Source organism: Peromyscus eremicus, unplaced genomic scaffold (assembly GCF_949786415.1).
Source record: "Peromyscus eremicus unplaced genomic scaffold, PerEre_H2_v1 PerEre#2#chr22_unloc_1, whole genome shotgun sequence".
In the NCBI taxonomy this organism is placed as follows: domain Eukaryota; kingdom Metazoa; phylum Chordata; class Mammalia; order Rodentia; family Cricetidae; genus Peromyscus; species Peromyscus eremicus.
The window spans coordinates 661,112-675,526 of record NW_026734286.1 but is presented as its reverse complement, the minus strand read 5'-3'; the positions used below and the strand labels follow the sequence as shown (position 1 = coordinate 675,526).

The 14,415-nt window shown below is 38.6% G+C and overlaps 1 protein-coding gene across 7 annotated transcripts in view; it reads left to right on the top strand.

Moving 5' to 3' along the window:
* Cd320 (CD320 molecule) overlaps positions 1–14,415 on the top strand; it is a 107,320-nt gene that overhangs the window by 69,768 nt on the left and 23,137 nt on the right. For 5 of the 7 annotated variants that reach the window (XR_009376260.1, XR_009376261.1, XR_009376262.1 and 2 more), the window contains 2 exons: positions 13,052–13,125; positions 14,015–14,298. Coding sequence is in view for 2 of the 7 variants with exons in the window: in XM_059251989.1 (XP_059107972.1) it covers positions 4,104–4,164; positions 13,052–13,061 (71 nt within the window). In the remaining 5 variants the exon portion in view is untranslated. Of the gene's footprint in view, positions 1–4,103; positions 4,165–11,956; positions 12,191–13,051; positions 13,126–14,014; positions 14,299–14,415 lie in introns of those variants that run through there. The other 2 variants (XM_059251989.1, XM_059251992.1) reach the window with 2 other exon arrangements.

The following is a 14,415-nucleotide window of genomic DNA, read 5'->3' as shown; positions in this document are numbered from 1 at the left end:
CTGGGTAGTTAGCTAGGTTTTCAGTACCAGGCATAATTTCCCTGGTGTACAGTGGGTCATATGTCCAACTAGATAGCTCTTGGTTCTCACCAATGTATGCATGCCTACACTTTCTGAATAAGGTTATTTTGACATGTTCTTCTCTATTATGATTCATAGGTAGTTTGTGTAGCTAAGAATGCTGGTTGTTTTCTTTCTTTGGAAGCTTGCATGGAGCAGTGTGGTTCCATGAAAACTACTCCTCAGGGAAGAAGTCAGTTCCAGGACAGGGGCCTCATTCTGTGTCTTAAATATACAGTGTCTTCAGAAATAGGGACTTTCATTCAACCTCTATGGGTCAGCCAAGAGCAATAGCAAAAGCCTATTATGTGCTGAGAATCTCTTGGGGAACTGTGACCAACAATTCAATAAAGAGTTTATCATGCCTAATTTGAGAATTTTGATAGGTGGTGTGCCATGGATATCACTCTGTATGCTGTGAATGTGTTGCTCTGATTGGTTAATAAATAAAGCACTGATTGGCCAGTAGCCAGGCAGGAATTATAGGCAGGACAAAGAGAGAGGAGAATTCAGGGAACAGGAAGGCTGAGTCAGGAGTCACCAGCCAGACACAGAGGAAGCAAGATGTATAGATACCGGCTTGCCATGAGCTACGTGGCAAGGTATAGATTTATAGCAATGGGTTAATTTAAGATGTAAGATCTAGCTATCAAGAAGCCTGAGCCATTAGGCCATACAGTATTAATATAAGCCTCTGTGTGTTTATTTGGGTCTGAGTGGCTGCAGGCCCGGGTGTGACTGGAGAAAACTCCAGCTACTGTGGTGTTTGGATCTTGGAAGAAACATTGTTGGCACAAATGAGGCAATTTTATTTATAGTGTGTGTTTATATTCATAAACAGGTATAGACATTTTATATTTTAGGTATGTATTTAATAGTATAATTAATTTAATGAATTCATTCAACCTTACTGTTATTTTACCCTTGTCCATCCTTCTTCAGTATTTATCTCCCTCTCCCCTCAGTAAGTATAACCTTTTTTCTTTTTTTTTGCCATTTTCTTGATCAGATCACTTTACGTTATTTCCCCATCTATTGTTCTTCATCCCTCCTAACCTGGCAATGAAACCTCTTTATCTTTGTGCTCTTTTGAGTTACTCCAGAATATTTACTCATATTGAAGATGTGTAATTTTTACCTATAATAAAAGAGAACATGAGATGTTTGTCTTTCTTGGTCTAGGTTATATCACTCAATATATTCTATTCTAGTTCCATCCATTTATGTGAAAAGTTCATGATCTCATTTTCCTTTAAATCTGAATAGTATTTCCTAGTATACATATACCATATTTTTTTTCTATTTGTCAGATGAAGGACATTTATGTTGTTTCTGTTTCTTGTATTATGAGTAATATAACAATGAGCACAGCTAAACAAGTATCTGTGGAGTGGTTCATGGAATCCTTTGGGAATATGCCAAGAAGTTATATAGCAGGATCATACGGTAGATTCTTTTTGGGAGTTCTGCACACAGATTCCATAGTGGTTACACCAATTATGCAATCCAACCAATAGTCAATTAGGGTTACCTTTCCCTAACACCCCTCCCTCATTTTTTGCCTTTCTGACTGGGGAAAGGTGAACTCTAAAAATTATTTTGATTTGCAAATCCCTAATTGTCAGAGACAACAAGCATCTTGAGCTAATTTTTAGGCATTTTTCCTTGTTTTGAATATACTGTGTTCAGATCACAGGGCCCTTTTTTTGAATGAGTCATGTTTTTGTTTTTATTATTATTATTATTATTATTATTATTATTATTATTTTGATCTTCTAATTTTTTAAAAAACCATTTTATTATTAAGAAATTTTCTATTCATTTTACACACTAACCACAGATCCCCTTCTCCCTCCTCCTGCCCCCAGCCTTTCCCCCTAACTCACCCCCCATTCCCATCTCCTCCAAGGCAAGGTCTCCCATGGGGAGTCAGCAGAGCCTGGTACATTCAGTTGAGGCAGGTCCAAGCCCCTCCCCCCTGCACCAAGGCTGTGTAAGGTGTCCCACCATAGGCACTGGGCTCCGAAAAGCTCGCTCATGCACCTGGGATGGATCCTGATCCCACTGCCTGGGAGCCCCCTAACCAGTTCAAGCTAAACAACTGTCTTGCCTATCCAGAGGGTCTAGACCAGTGCCATGGGGTCTCCACAGCTATTGATCCATAGTTCATGAATTTCCACTAGTTTGGCTGGCCATCTCTGTACATTTTCCCATCATGAGCTCGATGTCCCCTGCTCATGGAATCCCTCCTCTCTTTTATTGATTGGACTTCTGGAGCTCAGCCTGGCACCCGGCCATGGATCTCTGCATCTGCTTCAATTAGTTACTGGATGAAGGCTCTATGATGACAGAGAATTCACTAATCTGATTACTGGCCAGTTCAGGCACCCTCTCCACTATTGCTAGTAGTCTAAGGTGGGGTTATTCTTGTTGATTTCTGGGAACTTTCCTAGCGCCCTGTTTCTCTCTATTCCCATGATGTCTTCATTTATCTTGGTATCTATTTCCTTGCTATCCCACTCTGTCCCTGTTCCAGATGGAACATCCCCATTCCCTTATGTTCTCATCCCCCATCCCTTGCCCTCCATTACCCCCAACCCCCAGTTTGTTCATGTAGATCTCATCTATTTCCCCTTCCCAGAGCGATCCATACTTTCCTCTTAAGGTCCTCCTTGTTAGCTACCTTCTCTGGAGCTCTGGGTCAAAGTCTGGCTATCCTTTGCTTTACGTCTAGCATCCACCTATGAGTGAGTACATACCATGTTTGTCCATCTGAGTCTGGGTTACTTACTTCCCTCAGGATGATATTCTCTAGTTCCATCCATTTGCATGCAAATTTCATGATATCATTTTATTGTTATTGCTGAGTAGTACTCTACTGTGTATATGTGCCACATTTTCTTTATCCATTCTTCAGTTGAGGGGCATCTAAGTTGTTCCCAGGTTCTGGCTATTATTAATAATAATGCTATGAACATAGTTGAGCATGTGTCCTTTCAGTATTATTGAGTATTCCTTGAGTATATATGCCCAAAAGTGTTATAGCTGGGTCTTGAGGTGGATTGATTCCAAATTTTCTGAAAAACCACCATACTGATTTTCAAAGTGGCTGTACAAGTTTGCATTCCCACCAACAGTGGAAGAGTGTTCCCCTTGCTCCACATCCTCTCCAACATAAGCTGTCATCATTGTTATTGATCTTAGCCATTCTGACAGGTGTAAGATGGTATCTCAGAGTCATTTTGATTTGCATTTCCCTAATGACTAAGGATGTTGAGCAATTCCTTAAATGTCTTTCTGGCATTTGAGATTCTTCTGTTGAGAGTTCTATGTTTAGCTCCATAGCCCATTTTTAATTGGATTGTTTGGTATTTTGATGTCTAGTTTCTTGAATTCTTTATATATTTTGGAGATCAGCCCTCTGTCAGACGTGGAGTTGGTGAAGATCTTTTCCTATTCTGTAGGCTGTTTTGTCTTATTGACCATGTCCTTTGCTCTACAAAAGCTTCTCAGTTTCAGGAGGTCCCATTTATTAATTGTTGCTCTCAGTGTCTGTGCTACTGATGTTATATTTAGGAAGTGGTCTCCCGTGCCAATGCATTCAAGACTACTTCCTACTTTTTCTTCTATCAAGTTCAGTGTAACTGGATTTATGTTGAGGTCTTTGATCCACTTGGACTTGAGTTTTGTGCATGGTGATAGATATGGATCTATTTGCAATCTTCTGCATGTTGACATCCAGTCATACAGCACCATATGTTGAAAATGCTTCCCCCCCCCCCCCACAATACAGTTTTGGCTTCTTTGTCAAAAATCAGGTGTTCATAGGTGTGCAGATTAATGTCCAGGTCTTCAATTCGATTCCATTGTTTCACATGTCAGTTTTCATGCCAATACCAAGCTGTTTTTATCACTATAGCTCTATAGTAAAGTTTGAAGTCAGGGATCGTGATGCCTCCAGAAATTTCTTTATTGTACAGGATTGTTTTAGCCATCCTGGGTTTTTTGTTTTTTCATATGAAGTTGAGTATTGTTCTTTCCAGGATGTGAAGAATTGTGTTGGGATTTTCATGAGGATTGCATTGAGTCTGTAGATTGCATCTGGTAAGATTGCCATTTTTACTATGTTAATCCTGCCTATCCATGAGCATGGGAGATAATTCCATTTTCTGATCTATTCTTTAATTTCTTTCTTCAGAGACTTAAAGTTCTTATTATACAGGTCTTTCACTTGCTTAGTTAGAGTTACCCCCAGGTATTTTATATTATTTGTGGCTATTGTAATGGGTGATGTTTCTGATTTTTTTCTCAACACATTTGTCATTTGTATGTAGGAGGGCTATTGATTTTTTGAGTTAATCTTGTATCCTGCCACCTTACTGAAGGAGTTTATCGCTGTAGGAACTCCCTGGTAGAATTTTTGGGGTCACTTATGTATGCTATCATATCATCTGCAAATAGTAAAAATTTGACTTCTTCCTTTTCAATTTGTATTCCCTTGATCTCCTTTTGTTGTCTTATTGCTCTGGATAAAACTTCAAGTACTATATTGAATAAATATGGTCAGAGTGTGGTGATATTTTATTTGTGCTTAAATGTGGTGATATTTTATTTGTATGTTAATAAATAAAATTTTCCTGGAGCTCGGAGGAAATAGCAAGCCATTAACACAAAAGTCAGGCAGTGGTAGCACACGCCCTTATTCTGATCACTTGGCAGCCAAGGTCTGTGTATTCAAGGCCATACTAAGGAACATAGCCAATTGTGGTGACACATGCCTTTAATCCCAGTACCAACCATAGAGATCTGGAGGTCGTACAGACAGACAGTGACAAGAAAGTGAGGTAGCTGGGCTAAGAGCCAATGAGAGGGCAGAACAGCAAGACAATAATAGTCTGGGTAGACAGGAAGTCGTGGCATTTTGGAAGCTACAGAACTGGTGAGGTAAGGTGGTTGGTGGGTTTTACTATTTCCCTGATCTCTAAGGCTTTCACCCCTATATTTGGCTCCATGTTGTTTATTTAATAAGACTGCTTAGAAATTCGACTACATTTGGTATCCAACTGTGGGGCAGGAATTCATAAAATGTTTTTTTTGTAGTCCCAATTCAATTGAAAATTAAAGCTGGCTTTGGAGTTGGAAAATGGCTCTCTCCTTCTCTAAACCCAAACATGTTAAAAGGAAAATGCAAAATCTCTGTATCGTGTCAGAAGAAAGCCATTGTCTGATATGGGACAGAAGGAAACAAAAAAATTAAGGGACTACTCTATTGCCACTAATCTCAATTCTTTGGTTCTATTTTGATTCTTTAAACTTTTCTTCAGGTATGAATTTTATATCAAAATTTATAAGATTAATATATATTTTAAACTTTTGTTATGATATTAATGTCATATAGAGTAATAACTTGTGGGGCATTTACCCAACCACCCCCACAGTTCCCCAGAGTTTTCTTGAGTGCGAGCAGCAGGAAATATTAGATAGAAGGATTTATTGCGGAGAATATCGCGGAGGTAAACAGATAGAAAATAAAGGATAGCCTCAAGAGGGCCTGGAACCTATTCCAACGGCCCCGACTGTCTCTGCCCCAGGGTTTTTATAGAGACGCCAAGGGGTGGAGCAAAAGACCTCCTCCCCCAGCACAGCCAAGTGCAGATCATCTCAGACACCTGCACTCAGGCCTGTGGTCTAATCATCCTCTATGAGGACCTGCTGGGTAAAGCCATGAGGAACCCGAGAACGGGCTTCCACAGGTTCCTCTTTCTTAATATATAAAAAATAACTAATAATGGCTTACAGCAATCTCCATAGCTGTTACACCTCCCAGTATGGGAGTAGAGGATGATATAGATGGCATTTCTCTTTTGAATTAGGTCCAAGGTGACTACAGCAGTCTTAGCTGCCTCAAGCCCTTTCTAAGCCAAAAACTCTTAAGGTGACTACAAACTTAAAGAATCCCTTAGCTTCATCATTACCATTAACAGGTTAACATAAATATTGCTATACATAGTCACAGTTCTCTCAATCTTACAACTCAAAGCAAACTCTTAACAGAACCATTTGAATTAGCATATATGGTGCTAAATATAGTTAACAATTTTCTCCGTCTTACAACTTTAACTCAATCATTGAATTTTCTTGCTAACAGAACATAGGAAAAACTTCAATGTATTCACATCAAACTTAAATATTCCTTAACTCCACAAACCAGGGTGCATTAATATCAATAGGGTAAATATAATTTCTGCAAACATAATTCAACCTCATAACTCCTCCTTTTCTTTATAATTTTTTAAACAAAATCTTAAACCTAGTTAGAAGAACCCAAACTTATACAATTCCTACAAACCCATATTGAAAAGCAATCTTCTCAATCTAACCATTAACACTTTGAAAACTTAGTAAAACATCCAAAAGCAGTTTCTTAAAACTCTTTACACACTTTAAAAGTAGTCTTAGTATACCCCATTTGCATTTCTTACTAACAAAAACATGACATTAATCCACTCAACTTTTGAAATTAGACTAAGGAATATTAACTCTCCCCCTTTTCTTTATAATTTAAGCAAAATCTCAAGCCTAGTTAGAAAACCCAAACTTTTCAATTTAAACAGTTCCATTTGTAACACAAAACCAGTTCTGTAAGTAATTTCATTTTTACATAAATAGTTCCACAAAACAATTCATCAATCACCAGTTAATAAAGCATATATGCATACACAAAACTGCATCTTGATTCTAGGTAGAAACAATAAATTTCTTCATTTAAACAGTTCCATTTTTAACCCAATTCCAGAAAACAGTTCCTAGGTCATTACTATAAGTAAACTCAAAATTGTCCCATTGCAATGAAATCTCTACTGTTCATTTCATTTCTTAAATCCCAAAATTCAAATGATAAATTCTGGTACGAGCCTTCCAAATATGAAGAAATCCATAACCAAAATCTTTTTGTAGTTTTATCTCATTTTAAGTTCAAAAAGTTCAAACAAGAAATAAATTCTGGTATTAGGCTTTCACTTCAAAATATGAAGAGACGTTTTTCAACCAAAACTTTTTGCAGTTAACAATTTTTGTTCAAACAAGCGTCTCTGAACTTATTCTTTTTTAGGTACAGTAGTATTCCGAACCGCACCGTTTTTGATGTTAGCTCAGGTTTTTCTGTGTTGCGAAGATTTTCCACGGATCTCAGCTGCGGATGCCTGTGCTGGTTCTGGCGTCCGCCATTAGCTTCTTAGTGGCTTCTGGAACTTTTGAAAACCGCTCAGACTGCCTGCTTTGCAGTCTGCTAGGACACTAACTTCTATATCTCAGGTTTTTTCATCATATACATTAAGCATAGACTCACACTTAACATTTACACTTTTTTACAAACTCACATATAATTTTGGAAAGCATTTAGACTCACATTCAACATTTACATGTTTTTACAAACTCACATGTAACATATTAACATCTATTTATACTCCTTAAGGAAACTATAGAACTACTTTAGCAAATATATTTATTACTTCTTATATACTTCTTATCTTATTTCTTCTTTAAACTTACATTTACAACTAGTATCTTTACTTCTTACAAGATTATTACTACATGTCTTAAGACTACCTTAGATATTTCTTGCAAGCTTATATTCTTAAAGGAACTCTATAGATCTATTTTACAAACTTATACAGGGCTACCATTAGCATATATCTAATTTAGCAAACACCTAAATATTTCTTAACACAGAGAACTAACAAGAGAATTTTTACAAACTCACATATCTTATTTTCATCTTTTTCTATTTCATACTCTTAATTATCACTATTAGATTTTCTTAACTAGACAGGAAGTACGTACATCATTTCTAAAGTTTAGAGTTTATAGTAAGCTTTGTTATAAAGCACTGGGATTTAGTGAGTGTTGTTATAGAATTGTGATAGTTGTTGCTAGGGGACTATAACCTTCCCAGGATGATGCCACACTCCAAAGTTGCCAGTTCTCTCAGCCGTTCCGGACCAGCAGAGATGCACTGTCAGCGGTAAACGGTATTTAACTAGAGGCTGTCCCTTCACCCAAATTCATAATAGTTCCCCTAAGTGCTTCAATTCAGACAAATGTTTCTATTACAGCAGTACTTTTGGTTTGTTCTACGGAAAAACTTAACTTCACACTGGGGGTGAAATTACCGTATTTAGCTGCTGTAAGGTCTTTGCCAAATACTGCACAGCTATTAGGTGATATAAAGTATTTTTCTAAAGGAGCTAGTAAAACCAAAAGCGGCACAGCTCCGAACTCTGTTTCCTCACTGCCTGCATCAACCAATAACAAAACCTCAGAAACACTAATCGAGCCACTTTCATTCTGGTTCCTTTATAGGAACGTCATTGGAACTGACCCTTCCTTAGTTCCACGCTCCTTACCAGACGCTCCGGTAACCACCGAGCTTCATTCTCCTCTTGTGAAAAAACACAAACATGTTCTCAATCCCATATTAACACAGGATCGGGACCCTTCCATAATCTCGAGCAGGGATCTTTCCATTTCACATTACCCTCAGCTAAAGGACCAGGAAGATTGGAGTGAGCTCTAATATGGCCCACAAAGCATGGCAGCTTTCTTTTGTGGAATAGCGTCTTGGATTTGTTGAAACATTTTGACTGGATTGTTGTTAGTTCCAGTATTTTTACCAAAACTGTTACTATTCAAAAGAGTTAAGAACATAGATGTTCTTTTATGAAACATATCCTTCATTAGCTTACTCTGAGAAAAAGCATTTTCAGGATTTAGCATTTTCATTTTATTAGCTTTAACTACTGATGTTATTAGCAGCTGTGATATTTAGCATTGATTTCTTATAAGGAACTTTCAGGTGAAGCTTTTTTTTAAGACAGATTTTCTGAAGTTTGTTTCCCATCTATAAAGCAGTCATTTCTTTTTGAATGCCTGTTTCTTATCCCCTTAATTAGATTTGCAGAGGAATCACTCATTGCAGGCAGTTTGTTCAAAAGGCAAAGAACTTTTTTAATTTCAACATAAGTTTCTTCATATCTAAGACAACGTTCAGTGTATAAACTGCTTTCCCTTGTTTTAAGGATTTTAAAGTGGCTTGTTTGCTCTTATAGGTAGCTTTCTGTCATCCAGCTACCGTTAAAAACTTTGCACAGCTATTAGGGTAAATAAGGCATTTTACCAACGGAGCCCCCAAACCGCGAAGCACCTAGTTCCATATCTTTTCAATTTTTCACTGGAACTGACACTTAAACTCTTAGACAATTTTCCTCCTTATTCTTTTAAAAGCTGTATTTTAAGTTTGCCATGAACGTATTTTCGAGCTGACAAAAGTGTTTCAGGGCAATGTCGCCATCTTTAGTGGAAAAACTACCTTTCCCAGAATGCATTTCCCTTATATCAGTCCATAATAATATCAGTCCCATATCAGTCCCTTATATCATTTTCCTTATATCATTTCCCATAGTTCTTTTCGGGTCTGAGAGTCAACTGGTTCTCTTTTACCAGACTTGCAAACAAATTCTTGCCCGGGAAGTTTGAACAAAGTTTTTTGCTTTTGCAACGGGATATTTGAACAAGCATTTTACATTTTCAGCTTTGGCACGTTGGGAGATTTCTATTCTCTCCTCAGCTGGCTTTAACAGGTGTCTCTCCTTCATTTGACACTGGCCCCCAAATCAGAACTGCACCTGCCTCGTTAGCGCGCATTGAGGTTGGCAATTTCTGATAGCAACTTTACTAGGGGCTTGTGTTTGTCTTAGCCAGTCAGTAAAAAACAAGATCATTTACAACAGCTTTTCCATAGCTCTTTCAGAGAGATTTTTTCCCACTGATTTTATTCTCATTTTGCTTGTTCCTTCCCCCCCAGATGCAGAGCTTCAGGTATCTGTTCTGCGGCTCTGTACCTCTGCTAGCTGCTTTTGGAGGTAGGGGCTTTTTTTTCTCCCCCCAAATCTGCCTCAAATTCTAGCAGCTTTTTCAGGTCATATTTTTTTCTGGGGAGGAATCTGTCCCTTCTGTTTCTTCAGAGTCTTTCTCCCAGACAGTTCCCAGTTTGATCTCAGTTTATCCTGCTACCCCAGAAACAGTTTCCGACACTACAGTGGTGGCTTTCCCTGCTACTGAAGGTAGGGGCTTTTTGTTCGTTTCTGTTTTCAGGGTCTGTGTGGTTTGCTTACAGACTGAAAAATCTTTTTTTTTTTTTTTTTGGTTTTTTTTTTTTTGGTTTTTCGAGACAGGGTTTCTCTGTGTAGCTTTGCGCCTTTCCTGGGACTCACTTGGTAGCCCAGGCTGGCCTCGAACTCACAGAGATCCGCCTGGCTCTGCCTCCCGAGTGCTGGGATTAAAGGCGCAGACTGAAAAATCTAACAAGGGAGGTTTTTGGCCATTTCTAAACTCCCATTAGGACAGGTGTTTTGCTTCATCAGGCCTTCACCTGGCCCAGTCCCTCAGTGGATTGCATTTGCTTGTCTGGGTGCTCAAGGACAGAGCTTATGCCAGAGGCACTCACCCCTTAGGGCTATACTCCCTCATCTCACTGGGAGTCAGTTGAAACAAAGCTTTTCTAAAAGAGGTGCTTTCTCTGACAGAAAAGAAAGCTTTACTCCTGGATAGTTCTGTTCTGCCCTGGCTGGGCTCTTTCCCCAGACAGCATTCTGACTCTGCAGCACAACTGCTTCAGACACAGTTCAGCTTTACTGTTTTCCCAGAAAGGTCCTTTCTCCGATAGGAAAGCTTTTTCTCATTTCTTTTTGCAGCTGTGGACCTATAAACCCGGGACTTGTAGGAAAGTGGGCAACTGTGCCGTTCCCACTGGCTTTAGCTTTGGTTGTTCATTAGCAGTCTTCCCCTGGGTCCTGCACCTTCCTGCCTCAGCTCTGTGCTCCAGGAAGTTTACAACTGCAGGAACCCTAGTATCCCCGAAATGCACTCCAACTCAGAGATGCTGGCCAATCGCCTCTGGGTTTTTGGTCAGAAGCTAGGATACAATGCTTCAGGGGATCTTTGCATTAGGACGATTAGGAGCACCTTTTCTTTCTGAAATGCTCACTCAAACAAAACCCTTGATGCCTCAGCTCGGCTATAACTGAAAAGCTTGGCTTTTTTGCTTTTCTCAGGTAAAGTTTCCTGCCCTTTTGGGCTCTCGATAGCTCTTTACCCACACTCTCCCAAGTGTTTCCCTCAGGGTACTCTGACCTACTGTCTTTTACTGGCTTGAAGAGACAGAGCTTAGAAGAGAGGTTTTTAGGAACTTGTCCCTGCCTCTTGCATTGCAGGGAGGATTTTTAAAGCTTGAAAGAGAACTTAGGTTTTGCTGTCTTAAGAGGTTTGTTGTTTTCCCTTAGAGCTAATCACAGGTGATTCCCATACTAATGTCTTCAGGTGATTCTAATTTTTGTCCTTCTGAGAAAGTTAAAGGCTTTAGTTTTTAAGTTTAAGAGAGCTTTTAGTTTGAGAAAGATTAAGACTTTTTAGAGAGTTTTTTTCCCCCCAAATTTTTCAAGAAAAGCTTTTTAGTTTAAGAGATTTTTTTCCCCCAGGAGAAAGACCAACTTTTCCCAAAACTTCCCAACTTTAAACTTTTTGGCTTTTTACACCCCCATTTTTGCCTCAGGGAGAAATCACTTTCTCCTTCTGCTTGGACTTAGCATTTCAGCTGTCCCCAGGTCAAAAAGCTTCCATAGGAAACTTTTTCTTCCCCATAAGCTCAAAGAACTTTTTTACTACCCATAAAGCCCAAAGAAAGATTTTTTTCCCCCAGTTTGCATTCAGAGCCCCCAAAGTTAGAAAATTGAAGAGTTTTTTTCTGTCTAGTTGCCTTACTTATTTTCCTACACAATCTTACACTTCTAAGTTTTTCCTACACTATATTACTACCCTATGCCTTATACTTATTTTTCAGATAGAAATTGAGAAAGGGATAGAAGATAGAAAATTTTGACAGAAGAGAATTGTGCTGCAGCATCAGACATCCTTCCAGTCCGCTTTCCTTTTCTCTCGAGGATAAAACCCCTGCCTCTCAATAATATATATAAAAAAATACATATTTTCCATAACACCGGCATGCCTTATCCACTGGCAGGGCTGAACTCAGCAATTATGCCAAAAACTCTGTAATAAAACTTATTTTCCTTTATCTTTAGTCCCTATTACTTTGTCTTTAGTCCCTGTTCATTTGTCTTTAGTCCCCTCCTTTTTTAGTCCCCCCTTTTTTTTCTTTAGTCCCTTTTTCTTTTTTCTTTAGTCCCTGTTCATGGCGCCATTCTGTGGGGCGTTTACCCAACCACCCCCACAGTTCCCCAGAGTTTTCTTGAGTGCGAGCAGCAGGAAATATTAGATAGAAGGATTTATTGTGGAGAATATCGCGGAGATAAACAGATAGAAAATAAAGGATAGCCTCGAGAGGGCCCGGGACCTATTCCAACGGGCCCCAACTGTCTCTGCCCCAGGGTTTTTATAGAGACGCCAAGGGGTGGAGCAAAAGACCTCCTCCCCCAGCACAGCCAAGTGCAGATCATCTCAGACACCTGCACTCAGGCCCGTGGTCTAATCATCCTCTATGAGGACCTGCTGGGTAAAGCCACGAGGAACCTGAGAACGGGCTCCCACAATAACTAATTCTAGAAAAAAGGGCTCATTTAGCTGCCTATACATGTTTTTGTGTTCAAGTCTTTATCAGTTTTCTGCAGAGAATCATACATGACCAGGCCTATCAGTGAATTTGAAGTCTCCAGAAAAATGATGGGGCCCCACAACAATGATTCCACATGGACAATAATAATAATATCAGTAAGCTGACAAACATTGCTCAAAGATCAGCTTTGGACTACAAACTGTTCAGAACAATTTTGAGATGGCTATCTGAGATGATCCAGCTTCACAGACTACTTGAACAAGGACTTGAGATAAGCCCTGTACTTTGGTATTATAACTGGACAACAAATGATATAGCTACCTCTCCTGGAACTTGACAATTAACCCAAAATATTCTTTTCAGGATTCCCTAAAGATCGCTTTGCCAACAAACAGCAGGAAGCAATTTTAAGAAAACGACACCCACATTCCCAAGAGGTAGGGTGAGGTGGGTGGATTTTGGTCTTTTAATGGTTTTGGGGTTTGGGATAGTTGTCATTGTTTAGGAGGATTATTAACAAGTTGTTGTTAATAGTCAGGAAAAGGACCAAACAAAGGAGATTAGATTTAAGGTTCTTGTTTGAAAAAAAAAAGAGGATATAGATAAGAAGTAGATTATTGAATCTACTCTATAAAAAGATATAGAAATGATAGAATAAAGGGTAGATTATTGAATCTACTCTGAAAAAAAGAGAGGATATAGAAATGATATAGATAAAAGGTAGATTATTGAATCTACTTTTAAAAGAAACTACTAGTTTTAAATACTTCGCATTGGAATGGAGTTTTATATATTGTTTTTTTTTAAAATTTATTTATTATGTATACAATGTTCTGCCTGTGTGTATGCCTGCAAGCCAGAAGAGGGCACCAGATCTCATTATTGATGGTTGTGAGCCACCATGTGGTTGCTGGGAATTGAACTTAGGACCTCTGGAAGAACAGCCAGTGCTCTTAACCTCTGAGCCATCTCTCCAGCCCTTGGACTTTTATATATTGTATATAAATTATATATATTGAGATTGATATTGTTACAAAATGCTATATGTATATTTCTAATCTTGCTCTCATATTGTACTTACACAGTTCATTTAACAATGTAATTTGCTAATCCTTGAATGTTATTATTACCAACTATTAGGATATAAAGAAATGAATGTTAGTGGTTAGACATTATAATTGAACTTGTAGTCGTATTAGGTATGTTTTCAAGGTCAAGCAGAGATATATTTTAGATAGACAGGTCATCTTCAAACCCTTTAGAGATCTATAGACTATGGCATTCAAAATGTTTTAATAACTTAGCATTTTTTTTTATGACTATGAGACATGTTGGCTCCTGGCAGCACCAATCTACTTCAGAGAAGATATGGACATTGAAGAAAATTCATATGGAGCTAACTTTCATTGTGGCCAATATTAGCCACTGGGCAATAAAGTGCCCTTGTATCAACTGCTGACAGTATGCTATCCAAAATGGATAAACAGGACACAAAATAAAGGACTACAGATCCTTACAAAACAAGTGAGGTTGTAGCTTTAACAACAGGTGTCCTCTGAGACCAGGACAATATGGCACCATCACTGAAGTGGCTTTGCAATCTGGAAAAGGTACAGTGTCCTTTATATGAAGGCATCTAAACAGGCAGTGGACAGATGCTTCTGGTGTGCAGTGGAACAGTAGTTGAAACAGTTATTCTTGCAAGAGTAACTAGGCTGATGGAGTTT